The sequence below is a fragment of the Argiope bruennichi genome, chromosome 8 (assembly GCF_947563725.1).
Source record: "Argiope bruennichi chromosome 8, qqArgBrue1.1, whole genome shotgun sequence".
In the NCBI taxonomy this organism is placed as follows: domain Eukaryota; kingdom Metazoa; phylum Arthropoda; class Arachnida; order Araneae; family Araneidae; genus Argiope; species Argiope bruennichi.
This window is the reverse complement of record NC_079158.1, coordinates 73,869,133-73,887,731: the sequence shown is the minus strand read 5'-3', so window position 1 is coordinate 73,887,731 and position 18,599 is coordinate 73,869,133. Positions and strand designations below refer to the sequence as shown.

The following is an 18,599-nucleotide window of genomic DNA, read 5'->3' as shown; positions in this document are numbered from 1 at the left end:
ATGATTCACAGAGATGTATGAAAAATCTTGTAAGCTTCATTTTAAATTGTTGAGCGTACTTTAAACTACATGCGTAAAAATATTTGGCATTGAATTGATTATTAGTTACATATGCAGATCATATAGCATGATCAAATGTTATATATACAAATTTACAACTTGTTCCAATAATATATTTAAGTTATTGTTTGAAACTAATTAGTATTTTTCTACTTAAAAAAATTCTCAAAGATAACCATAACAAAATTTAACCTTCAATGTGAGTAAAGAAAAACTGCTTCCACTACATTCTAAAATATAGTTTTCAACAAATGAGTTTAATAAAAATGCATTGTGAAATAATGAGATGCAAGAAAACAAAGTCAATGAAAAACATTTATTTAAAAAATAGTCGAAAGCATCTACAATGCTTTGGATGAATTTAATATATTTACACAACCTTTTCAAAATGATCTGGAACTTTTAACATTTATTTTTACAAAATATTTACATTCAAATAAAGTATTCACAACAATAAATCACATTACATATTGGTATATGCCACCATTCTTATATTTTTATGCACATAAGTCAGTAATGCACAATAAATGTTTGCTTGGTAATTATATAAATACTCATTCATTAAAACACTGATCTTTAAAACTCCTACTTTTAAGTGGGGGGGGGGGGGGGGAAATAAAAAAGGGAGGGGAAGGAATACATAAATGGAATTCTTATTTTCGTTTAGAGCTTTCAGTATTATCAAGAGAAATATCAGCAGTAGTAAAATTAGCCCAGCATAACAATATAATACATAAATCAATTTCTTTTAATTTCATCAAAAGACCATATCAACGCATGTATGCAACAAATACTTCTTTATACACCAATGATTAAGAGTCATAATTTTGTAAACAGTTATATTGGCTTTATCTTTTTACACATACATCTATTTAAATAAAGTCCATTTAAATAAATAAATAAATAAAAATATATCGTAATAAACAATGAAAAAAAAATGCTATTGTACAAACTGTAAAAATGTAGAATCAGTTTTCTCATTCAAACTAATTTTTAATTGTAAGAAGCAGTCATTGACTATAGGAGATGATCAAGTATGATTTTTTTTAAAGATTATACAATTTAATTACTATTATAATAAAAGGAAAGCATTTTCAAAAAGTGAAAATGATATTAAAAAAAATCAAATCCAAAAGTTATTTAACATGAATATTTTTAAAAAATTAAAATCATTCAAATCACATACAGCTTTACATGCATACAGTTGCATGCACCAAAGCATCAACTATCAATTCAAACATCAGAAGACAATTGAGCAATCACTAAGTTACAAAAAAAAAAAAAAAAAAAAAAAAAAAAAATGTTTTAAACCATGTTGTTTTTACTGGACATTAGGAGACAAAAGACGTCACCATAGATCTTGGACTCACTCTGGCTAATGTAATCTTTAAATTATAACTGAATCTTGCAAATAGATGTATAACTCCATGCCAGGAAATAGGAAGTAATAACTTCCACCACTGGCTATAGATCCTTCTTCTATCCTGTAAATGACATTCTTCCCATCAGACAAGTTCTTCAAGTCATTGCCCACGAAGAAATACAAAAAGCATGGTCTCTTCATTTCAGCATTTTGAAAAACCAGAGTTAAGATGGCCACAGTTAACATCTCTTAAGTCTCCAATGTCTTTATTATAATTTTCCTTTTATCAAAAGTTAAAACCAACTATAAATTTTAAAAATTAAAATAATTTTTTTTAAGTAACAGTTCAATTATCTTCTAATATTCTCACACTCAATATTTTTAAACTCATTAAATATTTCATTAATAGTTAATGGATCATCAGTCTGACTGCAATATATACCAAATTAATTAATTACATATAAAAAATTATTTACATGATGGTATGAGTTGGCTTCAATGACCAACAATGTGGTTTTAAAGTAAAGTCTAGAACATAGAAAATGGAATGCTTTCTTTGTATCTTCTTTTTCTTCTTGCTTCACAAACAAACAAGACAGAAAGCAATAAATTGCTTTTCATCAACACAAAATAAGCTAATCATGCAGAACTGTGTTTTTTCTCCTTTCTTCCAACCAATGTAATTTGTTAGAAAACAGAAATCGATATTTTAATAGCAGTTTAACTTGATGGTCGCCTAAGATTTTTAACTTTTTGGTAACAATTTAATAAAGTAAAAGTTCAATATGCAAATAAGCATTTGCATATTGAAGTTAACAAAATGACAGCACACATACACTACATTTTTTCAAGGATATGACATAACGAAGTATTAAAAAAATCATTGTAATATATTATTTAAACAAAACAATATAAATATTTATATAGTAAACAAACTGAATTAATTAAAATACAATTTTTTTAAATGCCAGTTGATAACTGTCATTAAAAAAATGAGTAATTAAAACACCAACTTTTAATCCTTTAATGATATTACAAAATAACTGTTAAGCAATACTTCTAATAATATTCTTAAAAATGAATGCTCTTTGTTGCAATCAATAAATGTTTAATGTAAATGATATTGAAAAAATAAAAATATTGAAAACATTAATAAATTAAATTAAAATTATATAAAAATCGAAATGCATATTCAGATTAAGAAAAATTACAAATCAAAGGCTTATAACATGCTGATATTTCCCTTGTATTTGTTTTATGAAAAGTGTTTTAAATAAAAGATTTTTGTTAAAAAAATATATATATACATACATTTAATTTCTTTGATGAATCATTTTTGAATAAATAACAAAAATAATTGCAACTTCATAATAATGCAAACCAGCAATAAAAAGTAGGTTCTATCGAACTTTATTATTTCACTCTTCTTCAATAGTATTAATGAATAATTTTTAAAACTCCATATTTCAAAATTAAAAAAGATTAAAAAATTTAAAATTCCAGACTCCAACAATTCACGTCAGAGCCTGTCCTAGTTTTTTAATATTTCCCTATATTTTCTTTCTCAATATAGCATGATAAAATAAGGCATACTTCTGAAAGCTCTAAAGTACCATAAGATTTCCATTTACTTTTCCTATTTAGTGAAGAGAAATTTTAATGTATAAAACTTTTTTTTAAAAAAATATATAAATATTTGAATTCTCTTTACATTATCCTCTACTAAAACCAATTGATAATATACAAAATTTTGAATACTGAAAGTAAAAAAAAAGAAAGAAAGTAATTAATTTAGAATATTTTTAATGGAGTTTATAGGATGCATTTTTTATTTATTTAATAGCTATTTCAATGTAAAAAGAATTCAAATATTTTCATATTTCATAAAAAAAATTAAGCCTCTAAAACTATTGTAAAAAAAAAAAAAAACAACATTAAATTATATAAAAAAAATATTCATTTTTTTTTTTTTTTTGCTTTATACATTCTACATATGTGCATATTAATATTTTTTTTTAAAAAAAGAAGGGGGGGACATGGGGAAAAAAAGTTGCATTTAACATATACTTTTACAATATTACAGTTTGAACATATAATGATAATACAGAAATTCATTAACAGAAACGTCTCTAATATAAAATTAAAAAAACTAGATCAGTGCATCAAACTTAGATGTCTTTACAGTTATTGAGAAATATGGAAAAAGACAAAGCTCCAAAGTCTTGCATAAATAGTTTCATAAAAAATATCAAATAATGCTGTGGAAAAAAATGCAATAAACTGTAGTGCTTCTAACTTGAGAAATGAATCCCGATTTAGTCATTCTATGTATAAAAATCCTTTTATCACCAGCAGTAATGTTTTTTTTTTTAAATGTATGATGAAAAGAATGAGTATTACATATTAATGAAAGCTTCAGGTGGCAATTTCCCTTCACTCTGAAATTTTAAAAACACAGCAAAAGATCTTTGATAGTCCCAGTCATTTTCTTCAAGACATCTGAAAAAGTAAAGACAAAATATGATGAGCAAGTACTCCTAAAAGAGCAACATCCCAATTCATAAACAATTTTAAATTCTACTCAATCAAAACACACTTTTCATAACTTATTTTCTATCCTGGCGTCCTGGAAGTTCCAAAGATGAGTGAAAAAAATTAATAAATCCCATTTAAAATCAAAAATAAATTTTATCATTATTGAAATGAAATTTTTTAATTAAGTTCATAGTTAAAGCAAAATTAGAATCTTAAATTTCATATACAATTTAAAACAAAATGCACAAATGCTTCTTAAAGAAACAGAACTTCACTTGTAATGCAAATCGACATATTTTATATCAAATTTGAGAAATCAATAACTTGATTTCTTACAGGTGAATTAAAGATTTTTTTTCTTTTTCTTTTTTCTCCCATCTGGTGTAAAATGATACCAAAATAACAAATTTTATATAACCCTGCTCTATTGGAAAATGTTCAATACTAAAGATGGATTTTGTTATAACTATGTCAAATACACTGTGTTATGACTACAATCAAACATAAAATAATATTTGGAATTACAGTAAATAGTAATTTAATTAATAAGAGCATATTTATTAAAGCTTATTTTAAATGGACTATCGGAAATGACAGGGAGAAAAAATATAAATAAAAACCTCAAAGCAAACTCTTAATGAGTATCTTATGGTATTATATTTGTTTGCAAGAAGAGTGAAGCATTGAATATTTTTTTAGCATTTAAATTAGAAGTTTTCACTATTGATTTTAAAATCTGGCAGGGAGAGCCAAAATATTTTATCTGGTCTGCTGCAAAATCACAATATAAAAAGAACTACTTGCTATTTCTGAACAGAAAGCTTTTGTTAAATTATCTGAGGTATAAATATGACATAGGTTTGATACAAGAAAAGCTAAACTTCATAAAAATAATGAATTGTGCCAAACACAAATATCGAGAAGTTAAATAAGTGATTAACTAATTGTACAGTGAATTGAATAATTTTATATAAAAATCAATCTCAAGAATGATACACCTTGATTCTAAAATCGTTGAAATCTATGGAAATGTGCCATATCTGCAGGAGAGGCACAAAAAGATTTTTAAACGTAACAGGCGGTTTTAGAAAGACAAAAATGAAAATAATGAGAAATATTTAACTACCAAAGAGTTTAACGGAAAAATTGATTTATCACATGTACAGAATTTAAGCTACTATTAATATAATGTTCATATATAATGTTTAAATTTGGAAATAATAGCTTTCTCAAAAAGTTACAATAATATATACATAAACATAAATATTCATACTTGGTAGAAAAGTCAACATTCATTCCTGTTTGTTTTGATAACTCAATTACAAGCATCTGCTTTTCATTAGCACTCTTTTCTTCAGTAGATGGTGGCGCAGGACTTGGTGATGGTGTAGGAGCAGGTACTTTAAAAGCCTGCATAAATAAAAATATATCTCAATAAATAAAGGACATGAACCATAAATTGCTGAAATCTAGGATTCATAAAATGCAAACTGGATTTTCAAATTAAATAAAAATCAAACTGGATTTTCAAATTAAATAAAAATCAAACTAATATCTAAAAAAAAATCAAACTTACCTTTGCTTGCTGCTCTTGACTAGCGTGAGCAATAAACAATGTTTCATTTGTAATTACAAACCTAAAACCCAAATTATATTCAGATTTAGAAAAAATAATAATAATGATAATTAAAAAAAAAAAAAAGAGATAGGAAAGAAACAGTAATATTACCCATGGCCAGGGGTAGCAACAACAACATATGTTCGGCTAAATGTTTTCAAAGTAGCGTTATTAATATCAGCACCAACTGTAAAAATAAACAAATGGATTTTTTGAAGATCAAGAAAACAGAGTTTTAAAGAATTATTGACTCAAAGAGTAAACCTTTAAATTTTTTCTATGAAATAAATTTCATTAGCTCACCTTCTTTAAAAACACCAATAACTGAAAAACACATAAGGCCAGGCTGAAATAAAAAGGTAACAATGTTATTAACACACAATTCATAAAAACTGAAATAATCACAATTATCAACTTCTCACTGATTTAAAAATTCTTCGAATAAATTTAAGAGATTTTTAAAAAATTATACAACTTTTTCATTTTTAGCCATGAAAATGAAAATAAAGAAACTATAAAGGAAATAATTTTGAACAGAAACTCATTGTTCTATGAAGTATAACCCAATATATTAAGAGAGAAAAAAGCATGCGTCAAAAGAAATATTATAAGTCCGAAATAAATGTGAAAAAAATGTTTTAATACTTAATCAAAAAAACTTTGAGATTTCTTCCCTATTTTGTGAGAAATGCTCTTAACACATTAAACTAGGATTAAGTTTTAAAAGAAAAAATAGTACACTAGCAAATATATGTAATTAAAAAGTTATATACTAAAAACAGGAATTAAGATAAATTATTTTTCTGTATCAACAGAAACAAAATTCTGTGCATTATTTTTGTTTCATATTTTTAAATATACTTATCTAAATCGAATAGTAAAAGTACATAAAAAAAGCTCACCGAGATATGAAAAATATCTACACTGAATGAGGTAGGATCATGCATTGTTTGTGGTAGCTGAGAAAGAGTAGTAACAATTGCTAACTTTCCTTGCTTTAACAGTTTAAATCTTTCAGCTGAAAGAAATAATATTTCTTTAGTAGGAATTAATTATTATATCAAAATGTAACATAAATTAGCAATCAAATGTTAAATTACATTTCATATTATAATATATAATGTCCATCTATGGAAGGAATATAAAGATCTCTGGAGCTGTTTTATTATATACAATGAAAAAACTCAGCAATTTTACATGAAATTTTATCATACATGAAATTAAAAAGCTTTAAGCATATTTATTTAAATAAAATATGAAATGAACTTACAATAATCTACTACTTTCAGAAGATTTCTATTATCCAGATTGTATGATGCCAGGCTACCACCATTGCTCCTAGAACTTACAAAAAAAGAGAGAGAATATAATATTATATAAATATATACAAAATAATAAAAATTACAAAATAATGTGATTATAAAACTTACTTGTGAGAATGCCTTGATAAACAAAGTGAGAAATTAGCCTAAAAAAATTGACAAATCATTAGTTATCTACAATGTTTTATATAAAAACATTAAAAAAAATTGAAAATTTATCATGCACACATTTTAAAAAATAGAACTTATAACTAAAATTATAAATCCTAAGAGACCCATTTTACTTTAAAAAAATTTCATATCCTTTATATATTAAATTTAGTCTTAAAATGAAGAAACATTCAATATCAAATGCTAAGTGCGAGTTCATAACATGTCATTAAATAAACTAAACAAATGTATCAAATAGACAAGTTTATGAATTATTATACATGCTTTGTCTTCAACTGAAAAAAATTATTCTCCAATGAATAATTATTAACATATTTACCTGATCATGATAAGCATCAAGTAATTTGGAACGATCCCCAGAGTCATATATTGTGTAATATCTAAAATATTAATAATTCAAAGTTAAATAAAAAAATAGTAAATTAAATTGAAGAATAAATAGTAGAATTAAATTGAAACTACAGTTAAACTTTGATTACCACATCAATCAATTTATTAACTAAATAAAAATGATATAGATTAAAGCATACATACTGATCAAGAAACTGTATCACTAAGTCTTTAACATCATCTGCAGCAAAAAAGCTTTTCTGTAATAAAAATCAGTAGATTTAATGACATAAAATTAAACTAATATTTATTTAAATGTCTTAAAATACTTTTTTATGATCTATAATAATGTTACTACTTTTGACACTGGAAAGGTTTCAGGCCCCAAATCAAATCCAATAGGAGCAGGTAAACTATGACCGTCCTACATAAAAAAAAAGAGTTTAATGTTATTATTTCATATATCTTCTGGGATATTTTAGAAATGAAATAACAAAGAAATCAAAGCAGGGAAAAAAATTACTCACCAAATTAAGCAGCTTTGGAAATCGATCTCGAACAGCACTATAAAAAAATTGTCATTACTATACAGAAGGTCACAAAAAATAAGAAAAAAAGAAAAGAAAATTGAAAACATTTTAAAAAGCAGAATAGGCTATTATATAAAAACTAAACAACAAAAAACAATTTTCATAACTATATAAAAATAATATATGGTAGCATTTTCAACACATTGAAATAAAGCTGTACTGTTTTGTATGTAAATCATTATTTTATCTAGTATAGTTAAATTAAAATAGCATTAAAATATAATGTGATAATTTTAAAAATTAAGATAAAATTCCTGAAAGAGGACAAAGGAAAAGGACTGAATGTTGATGCATAGGAACAACACCCGCACATCAGGCTTTCTGCATCAATTATCCTTTGTGAACTGCATCTCTGTAAATAAAACTATAAGAAATGTTTCTTTAAAATGAAATACATATTCAATCAAATAAAGAAAACCAAAGGCTTAGATGCAGTCCTATGAAAGTAATGAATTTTCTTAACCTATTAAATTAATTTTTTTTTATCTCAAAAGTAGCAAAATAAACCTCTACATTTAAACAAATATATAAAATTTTTAAGTCTGATTTTAAAAAAATAAACAAGAATTCAGATAATGTCAGTACATAATTCCTACATTAATTTAAAAGTAATTATATTTTTACTAAAGTTTAAAGATAAATACTATAAGTGTAATAATTTTTAAGAATTTGATTTAAATTATTCATTTTATCAATTTTTAAGAATTAGAACAGAAATATTTTACTTTAATTCCAATAAAAGTCACTTAATATTAGTGTTTAGTAAATTCAAAATGAGCAAACTCATTCATAAGCCCTTTATACATTTAAAGTCTTGCAAACAAGTCTAAATTTTCATGTATTTAAAAACAACAAAAGTTTAAAATTTTTTCATTCTGCAATTGAAGACAATATATGTTTACCTGATATATGAAGTTTTATCCTTGAAATCATCACATAAAGGATTACCATCTAGAATTAAATCTGTTATCTCCAATCCCTTCAAGTAATTTAATTCTGAAACAGATCGCAGCTGAAAATAAATAAATAAAATTTTGAAGTTTTCTACAAATCACTAAAAATGATTATGCCAGGAAGAATGAATAAAGTTGTTTTATTTTGGAACAAATTATAGCACTGCAGCCATTCAAATTGTGGCATTTAGAGAATTAATTCGATTTTGCACAGCAAAGTACTTATACAGATTTTTGCAACAGTGAACCCACTGGATAGATTATGATTTTCACCAATGATCGATTAACTTACGTGATAATGTGTGCAACATTATAACCTATTCAATTTCATTATAAGAATGCCAAAAGTAACTGTAAATTCCACATCAAGAAATTCATACATAAAAAAAGTTATATATTTAATTCACTTTCAGAAAAATCAACATTTTTTTACAGGTAAATTAAAGATTGTTTTCTTCTTCTTTTTTCCCCATTTCGTGTTAAATGACACCAAAATAACAAATTTTATATAACCCTGCTCTACTGGAAAATATTCAATACTATATAGAACAGCTTATTTATAACAAAAGATTGCACTGCTAAATAAATCTATCCTTACGCTATGTTGCTTTTTTTTCTGGTATTTATTTATAAAATAATCAAACAAAGATTTTTATTATTCAAATTATTGTTTTTAAAGGTTTTAAATTATGCTGAAATTGCCTACTTCAGTAATTCAGTCAATGATAATGCATTTTTTTAAAATAAGATTTATTTTTGTGAACATAAAAAAGTTTAGATAATAACTTTTCAATAAATAAATGTAGGCATAAAAAAGTAAATAACTTTTGTACCACTCCTGGAAGAAAGGGAAGGAGAATAGCAGCTGTAAAAATTTGTATCTAACAAAGAATCAAATTCTGAATCAGTAAAATTATTCAAAATATTCTAATTTTTTTTTAACCCTGATATAGTTTGAACAACCATTTATAGCAACCCCATAGCACCATAATTATAGCTTAACCAGAATACACAGATAAACAGTAATTATAAGGCCTAAATTCTTCAAATATTATCATACACATTTCAGATGATAAGTATTTTAAACAAATTTAGCAGTGAACATATATACAATGATATATTTTGGGACCAATAAGCTATTTAACATGTTCAACTGTACAAAACTTACAATCCAGAGTCTCACATTTCTTTGGCTAATATATATATATATATATATATTAAACGTATAAAATATATTTAGATTGTATGTTAAAAAAAAAAAGGCATGAAGAGGACGGTTTATGTATTTCAAAATTTTACTTTTCGGGATAAGAAAATTATTACAATAAATAATAAATAAATAAAAGAATTTAAATACCTTGTTGTTTTTCAGAATGATGCTCTTCAGTTGTTTACAAGTTGACACTAATGAATTAAATGGATCTAATGAATACAGTTTATTATCTGTTAGATCCAATGCTTCAATCTGGAATAAAAAATCAAATTGTAAAAGATATGAAAAGCAACAGTACAAAAGGGGAAAAAAAAAAAAAAAAAGCAAAATCGAAAGTTAAAGGAAAAAAGTTTCTCACAGGTATGTTAAAACTTACTTCTGGTATATGTTCTTTGATTATCTTGACAATAGTATTAAGAACAGAAGGTTTATTTAAAGGTACATACAACCCCAACGATTTCATATCTAAGAAATAACATATAAAAGTTAATTAAAAGCAAATAAAGAACAGCTTAAATGGTTCATTGAAAATCTTTCAGCTTTAAGAAAGTTAGGAAACAAAAACACAAATATTTTACAACAAATTATTAGGATAAAAAAAAAACTTAATAAATTTCAAGGCAGATATCAAAATCCAAAAAAGAATTCACAAAAAAGGAAAATAATCTTATTTTTTTAAAAAATAATAATCCATTATTTCATAAAATTATCTTCTTTTCACATATTAAATATGAATTATAGTTTCACTGAAATATATTACTTTCCGATAAAAATATCAATTAATAATTTTTGATGTATTAGAAGCAAAAAAAAAAAAAAAAAAAAAAAAAAAAAAAACATTTCTTTTAACACATTCAACATATTTACATAAATCAAATAATTTTAAAAATAAAGAAAAATTAATACAATATTTAAAATATGTACTTACTAGGATCATTATGGAACTTAGCTAAATTTAAATTGTGTGTCATAGCATCATATCGAGAACTCATACAATTCTAAAAAATAAATAAATAAAACAGTTACAATTTGGCAGAGCTATAAAGATCATTTCAAATTTCTTTTAAATTTAAATTTTGTGTCATGGCATCATATTGAGAACTCATACAATTCTAAAAAAAATTAAATTAATTAAATAAAAGAATAAAGCAGTTAAAATTTGCGGAGCCCCAAAGATTATTCGAAATTTCTTTTCAAAATTATCTTGAAAATTTTAATGCATATTCAGTCAAGCACTTTATGTTACAAACTATGTAAAATCTTTTACATTGAAATGAACAGTAAATATTTATTTTATTGGCTATATGTTTAATTAGCTCAATTATATACGTATTTGCAAAGCAAATTGTGCTGTGATAAAAATAAATGATAAAACAATCATTTCTTATATAATTTGTCAAACTACAAAAATTTTTTTAATTAAAATTTATTTTTTTTGGATAATTTATATATAAGACTTTTCTTTTAATTTCAAGAACTATATAAAAAAATGGATTAAGTAATAATTACAAAAGCTCTCCTGAATGAAATTTACTTAAAAGAAAATATGAATTTAACAACAGAAATATTTGAAAACATATATCTTGCTTCATAAAACTTTCCACTTAAATATATTTATCATATCAATATATCTGTTTAACATCCTATTTTAAGAAATCTTGTATTTAACGTAAAATGCCTTTCTTTCAACATTATATATATATATATATATATTGGATTTTCAATAAAAATTTACACATGAATTACATCTAAGTGTGCAAGCATATAAAAATGCATACGATTATTCAGAAAAATATGCTGCTTATCACAGAAATTAATTCACTGGCTTCATTCAACATTAAGTCAATATTATAAAAATTACCATAGAGTATATATTTCTAACATTATAAACTTACCTTTAATATGGCTTTAGTAAATAATTTAAATTAAATTTTAATGCAAATAACTTTTAGGATGCTACCTCCTCAACAAATTTGCCTATTTAACAAATTCATTAGAATTTTTAAAAAAAAGATATTTACAAATTATAATCCAATTCCAAAATTAAAATAACAAGAAATACATTTGCAAATTTCCTGTTTTACTACTCAATAATGAGAAGGAAAAAACTAACTGTAATAACATATAAGTAAATATAATAATTCAAAAAAAAAAATTTACAATTCAGTTGCAACAGACTTCATTAACTCTATATATATCCATTGGACATGAATAAACCAACTCAAACTTTTGATTGCCAACTATAAATACAATATTATTCAAAAGCAATTTATATTTGCAATAACTTCATATTGCAGTTAATATTATCAATATGTATCAAGATATTATTCATGCAAATTACTAATTATGATGCTATATCTAAAGATACCAAATCATGACTTATTTAATTAAAGATTTCATCTGCATTCCATTTGGAAAGTACAGTAGATTTTGTTTAATAAATTGCTATATATAAATATTTTTCCTCTGAAAATTAAGAAACAAAACTTACCTTTATGGCTTCTTCAGCTTCTGCATCAATGCTAACAAGTGGTGCTGAACACCTTGCTGTCATTGTTATTAACTGTATAATAAGAACAGAAAATTAATCACAGACAGGTTCATTAATCAACACTAGAAATTTTATTTTATTTATTTATTTTGAAAAATGCATATCTTTTCTTTACAAAAATAATAAATGTCCAAAGAAAAGAAAACATAAAAATTCAATTTAATTTAAAAGATGTTTGAATTCATATTAATGTATTTATTAATTTTTCAATATTAGAACATACTGAATATGAAATTAAGGAATGAATTCAATCTGAATTGTATATAATTTTATTAAATTTATCAAGAAAAAAAAAAGACATAGAAGACTTAACAAAAACTATCAAAGAAACTAATCACAATTCACTGCTACAAAACATTTAAAATCCTATGAAATTGATGTATTTAAATTACGAATATTCTTTAAATTTTATATATAATTTATTTATTTTCAAATAGAATGCATAGCTTGAAAAAAGCTGAAAACTTGTTAGACATTTCAAGATAAATATAAAAAACAAATATTAATCTTTAAAAAGGAAGATAATATTTTAAACATATTATCCAATTATTTCCTATCACAGGGGAAAAAAAAAAAAAAAAAAAAAATTTTAAGCTGCAAATTATTCTTAAGAAAACATGTAAGTAACTATAAATAATTTGCTTTGATATTGAAAAATATGAATGTATGCAACTGACTTGAATATTTTAAAGTTTAGCTACAATTTTCATGCAAATTATAGCTTTAAATGTTGCAAAATATACACAATCACTAAATTGTAAGTCATTTTCAATTTATCATTACCTTAAAACCATCTGGGGTGGTAATCCTACGATTTGCCAGCTTAATCTGCTCAGCAGCATTACGATCACTTACATAAAATTCAGCAGCATTCCCACTGAACTGAAACTGATAAAAAAAAAAAATTAATGAAATGACTCATTCAATACAATAATTCACTAATGGTGATTTTAAATTCAGGTAGGGAAAAAACATACATTTACTGGAACAAATGGAGTTTCACACAAGTTCTGTAAAGATTTTAAGATAAAACTTTTCCCACTCTTCTTGCCATGCGGTATCTATAACAAATAATTATCGATTACATATTTGGATATAAGCTTGAATTCTAGAACATATATATATATAAACCATCAGAAAAGAGTATAATCAAGGTCACAACTAACTCTGATAATAAAAAAATATATTTCAATGCTCTGGAATTTCAGTTGAATTATATTTTGAAGTGGCAATTTATAATATAAATAAATCTTTGCATTAATCTGAAATACAGGATTATAATATATTAGTAATAACACCTCCAAAAACACTGAATTAACAGTTTGATTCTAATAACTTATTAATATTTGTACTGTTACAAATCCTGTAAATTGAAACTATTTTAAGACAAAGTTTTTAACCCCAAATTGTAAGATATTTTGGTAAAAGACTAGTCACAAAATTTCTATCTTTTTTCTAGTAAACCAGAGATTCTTCCAAGATTCTACAAAAGTTTTATAGCAATCATTGAAACGAGAATCACAGTTGTGCTTTCTTTGTTAAACAATGCATTCATTCATTATTATTTTTGATAATGATGAAATTGTTGCTTTTGGCTGAGAATCTGAAGAACATAAAGTGAATATGACCTATATATATTTAAAGTCTATTCTATAATATAATAAAAGACAATCTTTGTAAAATAATTGCATTAAAAGATATACTTTTAAATATAATTTCTTACATTAAGCATACCTAAAATTTGCTAAATTATATACTTACAGTTATCTTATACCAAGAAAAGCCTTCTTTATCATGCTTATTGGGCATATGGGGATTACTATACTTTGCTTTACCACCTAAAAATGAAATTAAGATCATTGATTATCAAGCAAAAACTTTTTACTCAAATCTCAAAATCAAGATCAAGTAATAAAAATCACTTTAACCTCTCCAACCATTTGATTTACAAAGATAAATTTTATTAAATTTTTTTCTTAACAATGAATTATTCACACACAAAAAATAAAATTCAATATTTTAACAGTAAATATATACAAATCAAATTCATGTCAAAATAATTGTAAAACAGAAAAATAAGCTTATTACTAGCAAAAAAAAAAATAAAATAAAAGAGGAATTTGCAGTAAATATTTTTAAAAAATGTAAAATAAATTTGTAAATGATACAATACATAGTAAGAAATTTATTAACAATACTTTACATACCTTTTTTGTATTTTTTCCTAGAACCTTGATGTCTTGGTGCATATGGATTGCTAAAATATATATATATATATATATATATATATATATATAAAGAAATGACTATTCTGATCTTATTAATATGAGAATTTTCTTCTTTTACTACAGACATTCATTCATTCAACAACAAATAAATAAATAAAATAAAATAAACAAGAACATGGTTAAAATTATAATCTCAAACAAACATTCAAGTAGGAAATATGCTGATTACAACCATTTGGTCATTACTGAAATAATATTCAAAAATATTTTTATTTCTAATAATTTATATGGATTCTTAATCTCTTATCTCAAAAAATAACATATATGTTCTTAAAAATCTCAAACATTTTTTTTAATTGCAAATTTTAAGGATTCCTCTAAAAATCTAAGAAATAATACTGCGCCCAAATAAGAAAAAGAAAAAAGAAAAAAAATTATGAATAAATATAGCTATCTTCCTCTTTTATCAGATAATTTATTCAATCTTCAAAATATTTCTTTTATTAAAGCTCCAACTACATTTCTTCTCAACTAAAATTTCCATAAAAAAGTGTTATTTCTAAACTATATGAAATCTTCAAAGAAATTGAATATAAATGAATAGAAAATTTAAAGAATTAAAAAGTCAATATTTGTAAGAAAAAATTCTTAAATTCACTACAAAGTTAACCTGAATTTTTATTATTACAATTATTTGAAAATATATATATTTATATAAACCAAAAATAGAATTAAAGTATCTTTTAATAATATAAAGTTAGAAATAACATATTCAATGTTTAATTTCAATGTGCAAGAAAATTTTTAATAATTTACAATTTATTTCAATCAACAAATAATTAAGTAAAGATATATTAACTAGCTAATTTACAACAACTGATAATAAAGTAGGCAGTAAAGTAATATTCTATCTAAAAAATATAAATAAACATTAAAAAAAAAGACTTCTCTAGAAGTCTGATTACTCACTAAGACAGAAATTACAAATACAATTTCTTTCAACACATAAAATAAAAAAAAAAAAAATGTAAACTGTTACTGTAACATTCTGCATATATATTTAATTTGTTAATTTTTAGATTTCCTTTTAGTGAAGTGGAGTGATTTTTGCCTTCATTTATTTTCTAACATATTCACATACATAACTGTAACAACCCTTAAACAAATGGAAAACTTATTTAAAAAAATAATGACAATATTTTAAAAACAATTTGTATTTTAAATAAAGGATAAACTTGTAGATTTAGGTTTAAAACTATACAAAATTACCAATAGTTTATGCATATATAGTTAATCTAAGTATATATATTTAATCTAAAATAAAGTATTTTTAATTGGTGAAGCTGCATAAATTACTAACTGGAAAAAATTTCAATATATATATAATTGTAAAAAAATTAATAAAAATGGTAATCTTATAATTTACTTATTTGCGAGAAACTTTACTCATTATTTTGCTACATAAAGCAAATATCCCAACAAATTAGATGAAAAAAATTGATTAGTTCATAATTTGGTTATCAAAATATGTTAAATAAATATAAACTAAAATAATTAAAAAAATGCCTTAAAAATTAATAGTTATTGATATAATTTCAAAATATCTTAATTAAAGAAGAAAAAAAGAAAAACTTCTGTCTTTTTTTAAAGTAAATAATAACATGAAATTTGATTAATTAATAAGTGATGAAGTTAAATGCTTTTGCTTTTTTTAAAGAAAAATTTTTAGATGGTTTTTGTGATTTTATTTTTCTAATTAATAAGTTATAAAAAAAAAGAGTTAAAAAACATATTTTGAAGCTTCTTAAATTTTAAAATATGAAAGGAAAAATATAAAATGCTAATAGTTTTTTTTTTTTTTTTTTTTTGTCTTGTACTAAAATTTGCAACATTGATGAAACCAAATCATTAACAAAGGATGATAATTTTGACTTACAAACGACGTTCTGGTGGTGAAAATTGTGGAGCCATTTCAACATCAATATCTGAAGAATGCATAAGAGACTTGCCTCCTGAAAGTATATTAAAGCTTTATTTAAAGAAATCATACAACAAAATGCACTTCTTAAAATATAATATACAATAACTAAAGCTCAAAATATAAAAAATTCAAAAATATACACACACATACACACAGAGGAGAGATATTATTTCAAATTGGGATACAGGATTCATTTTATCATCAGATGACTTCCAAAGAATATTAATTTGATTAGGTATTTATCTATTGAACAAATGAGCTATTCACATATCAAGCTTTAAGTCAACATTTATTAGCATATAATGTTCCAATTTATTAACTGAATTATAGTTATAGACACAATCAACATCAATACCGGACCCTTAAAGTTGTTTTTCTAATTCAGAAAACATGTCAAATGCATCAATTGAAAAAAAAAATGCACTTAATGAACAATAAATTATAGTATACATGTATCTGTAAGTTTAAAGCTTATAGTTTTCTACACATTTTTCAAATCCTTTACTTACCAAATACTAAGAAAATAAAGTCATTAAAGAAATAAATTTTAATTCAAATAATACACAAATTGGTTCATAGTTTATTGCAGGAAGAAACAATTAGAACAATTTTAAAAAAACTTAATTATTTAAATATGGACAAGAATATACTCTTGTAGGAAAAAAAAGCCCAAAATCATTTCACCATTAATACTTTCATCTATGAATCTCCTTTTGGTCTTAATATAAGAAATAAATACAGAAACACTTTCTTTCACAGCATATTTAGATAATTATATTTAAAATAATTTTTGTAAATTTGATTTAATGTGCCTCAAACACAAAATTTCAGAAGGACTAACATATTATGATTTAAATTTTAATTTTCAGTATTCTTTCTTCACAAAACATAAGCCACGAGCACACGCAAAAGAATTAGTAATGGGAATCTATAAATATATTATTTGCAAAATTTTACTTACCTCGAGAATGATCTCTGAATTTTCTTTGTCGCCCCATGGCTATAGGTGGTCTATAAACACTTGTACTTGGTCCGCGATTATCGTGATCTATACAGTAAAACAGATTGTATCAGAAAACTCGAAGAGCAAAATTTTAAATCTATTATTCCTAATCTACACCCTAAGATCAATCTTAAATAATAATTTACAAATAAAATCAATGTGATGCCCAAAATTTACAACATCAAAGCTACAATATCATCAAATAATCCCATATGCTTAAGACTAGTACAGTAAGGGGTGAAATAAATGCACAGATGAAAGAATCATTACCAAAATAAACTTTTCTTGACATTATTTGAAAAACTCAAATTAGATGCGCTTTTCAGCACATAAATCGTAGCATTTTACTCAATGCTATAGAATTATTTTAATTTTTTCAATGTCACAGGAAAAAGAACGACGAAAATATCACGTTAGATAGTTGCAATGGCGTTGTGAAATCTCGGTTACAGGGATACACATGTATTCTCTCTTCATCATAACAATGTGTATTATTGTTATTAAAATTCTGTAAATTACACAATCATAAAATAATTTTAAGATTGGGATTGAGATGATTTTAGATTTTAAAAAATATTCTATTTCTTTGAAAATAAATGCATTAATGGATAATATATTCTTGAAAGAGAATAAATAATTCCATTTATAAGCTGCACGCTATCCATTAAGTACTTAAGGCGT

At 23.8% G+C, this 18,599-nt stretch overlaps 1 protein-coding gene across 1 annotated transcript; it reads right to left on the bottom strand.

The window, feature by feature from the left end:
- Positions 1 to 381: 381 nt before the first annotated feature.
- LOC129981368 (nuclear RNA export factor 1-like) lies at positions 382 to 18,346 on the bottom strand. The gene is made up of 24 exons (XM_056092193.1): positions 18,189 to 18,346; positions 17,877 to 17,963; positions 16,871 to 16,946; positions 14,914 to 14,963; positions 14,468 to 14,544; positions 13,684 to 13,767; positions 13,490 to 13,594; positions 12,647 to 12,718; positions 11,084 to 11,153; positions 10,532 to 10,620; positions 10,300 to 10,407; positions 8,892 to 9,001; positions 7,927 to 7,963; positions 7,758 to 7,823; positions 7,604 to 7,659; positions 7,389 to 7,449; positions 7,007 to 7,044; positions 6,847 to 6,920; positions 6,479 to 6,594; positions 5,880 to 5,922; positions 5,688 to 5,763; positions 5,535 to 5,595; positions 5,232 to 5,368; positions 382 to 3,922 (listed from the first exon to the last, which is right to left on the bottom strand). Exons 1-24 carry the CDS (start codon positions 18,208 to 18,210, stop codon positions 3,820 to 3,822), a joined length of 1,818 nt encoding a protein of 605 aa, XP_055948168.1. The 5' UTR covers positions 18,211 to 18,346; the 3' UTR covers positions 382 to 3,819.
- Between the last annotated feature and the right edge of the window lie 253 nt (positions 18,347 to 18,599).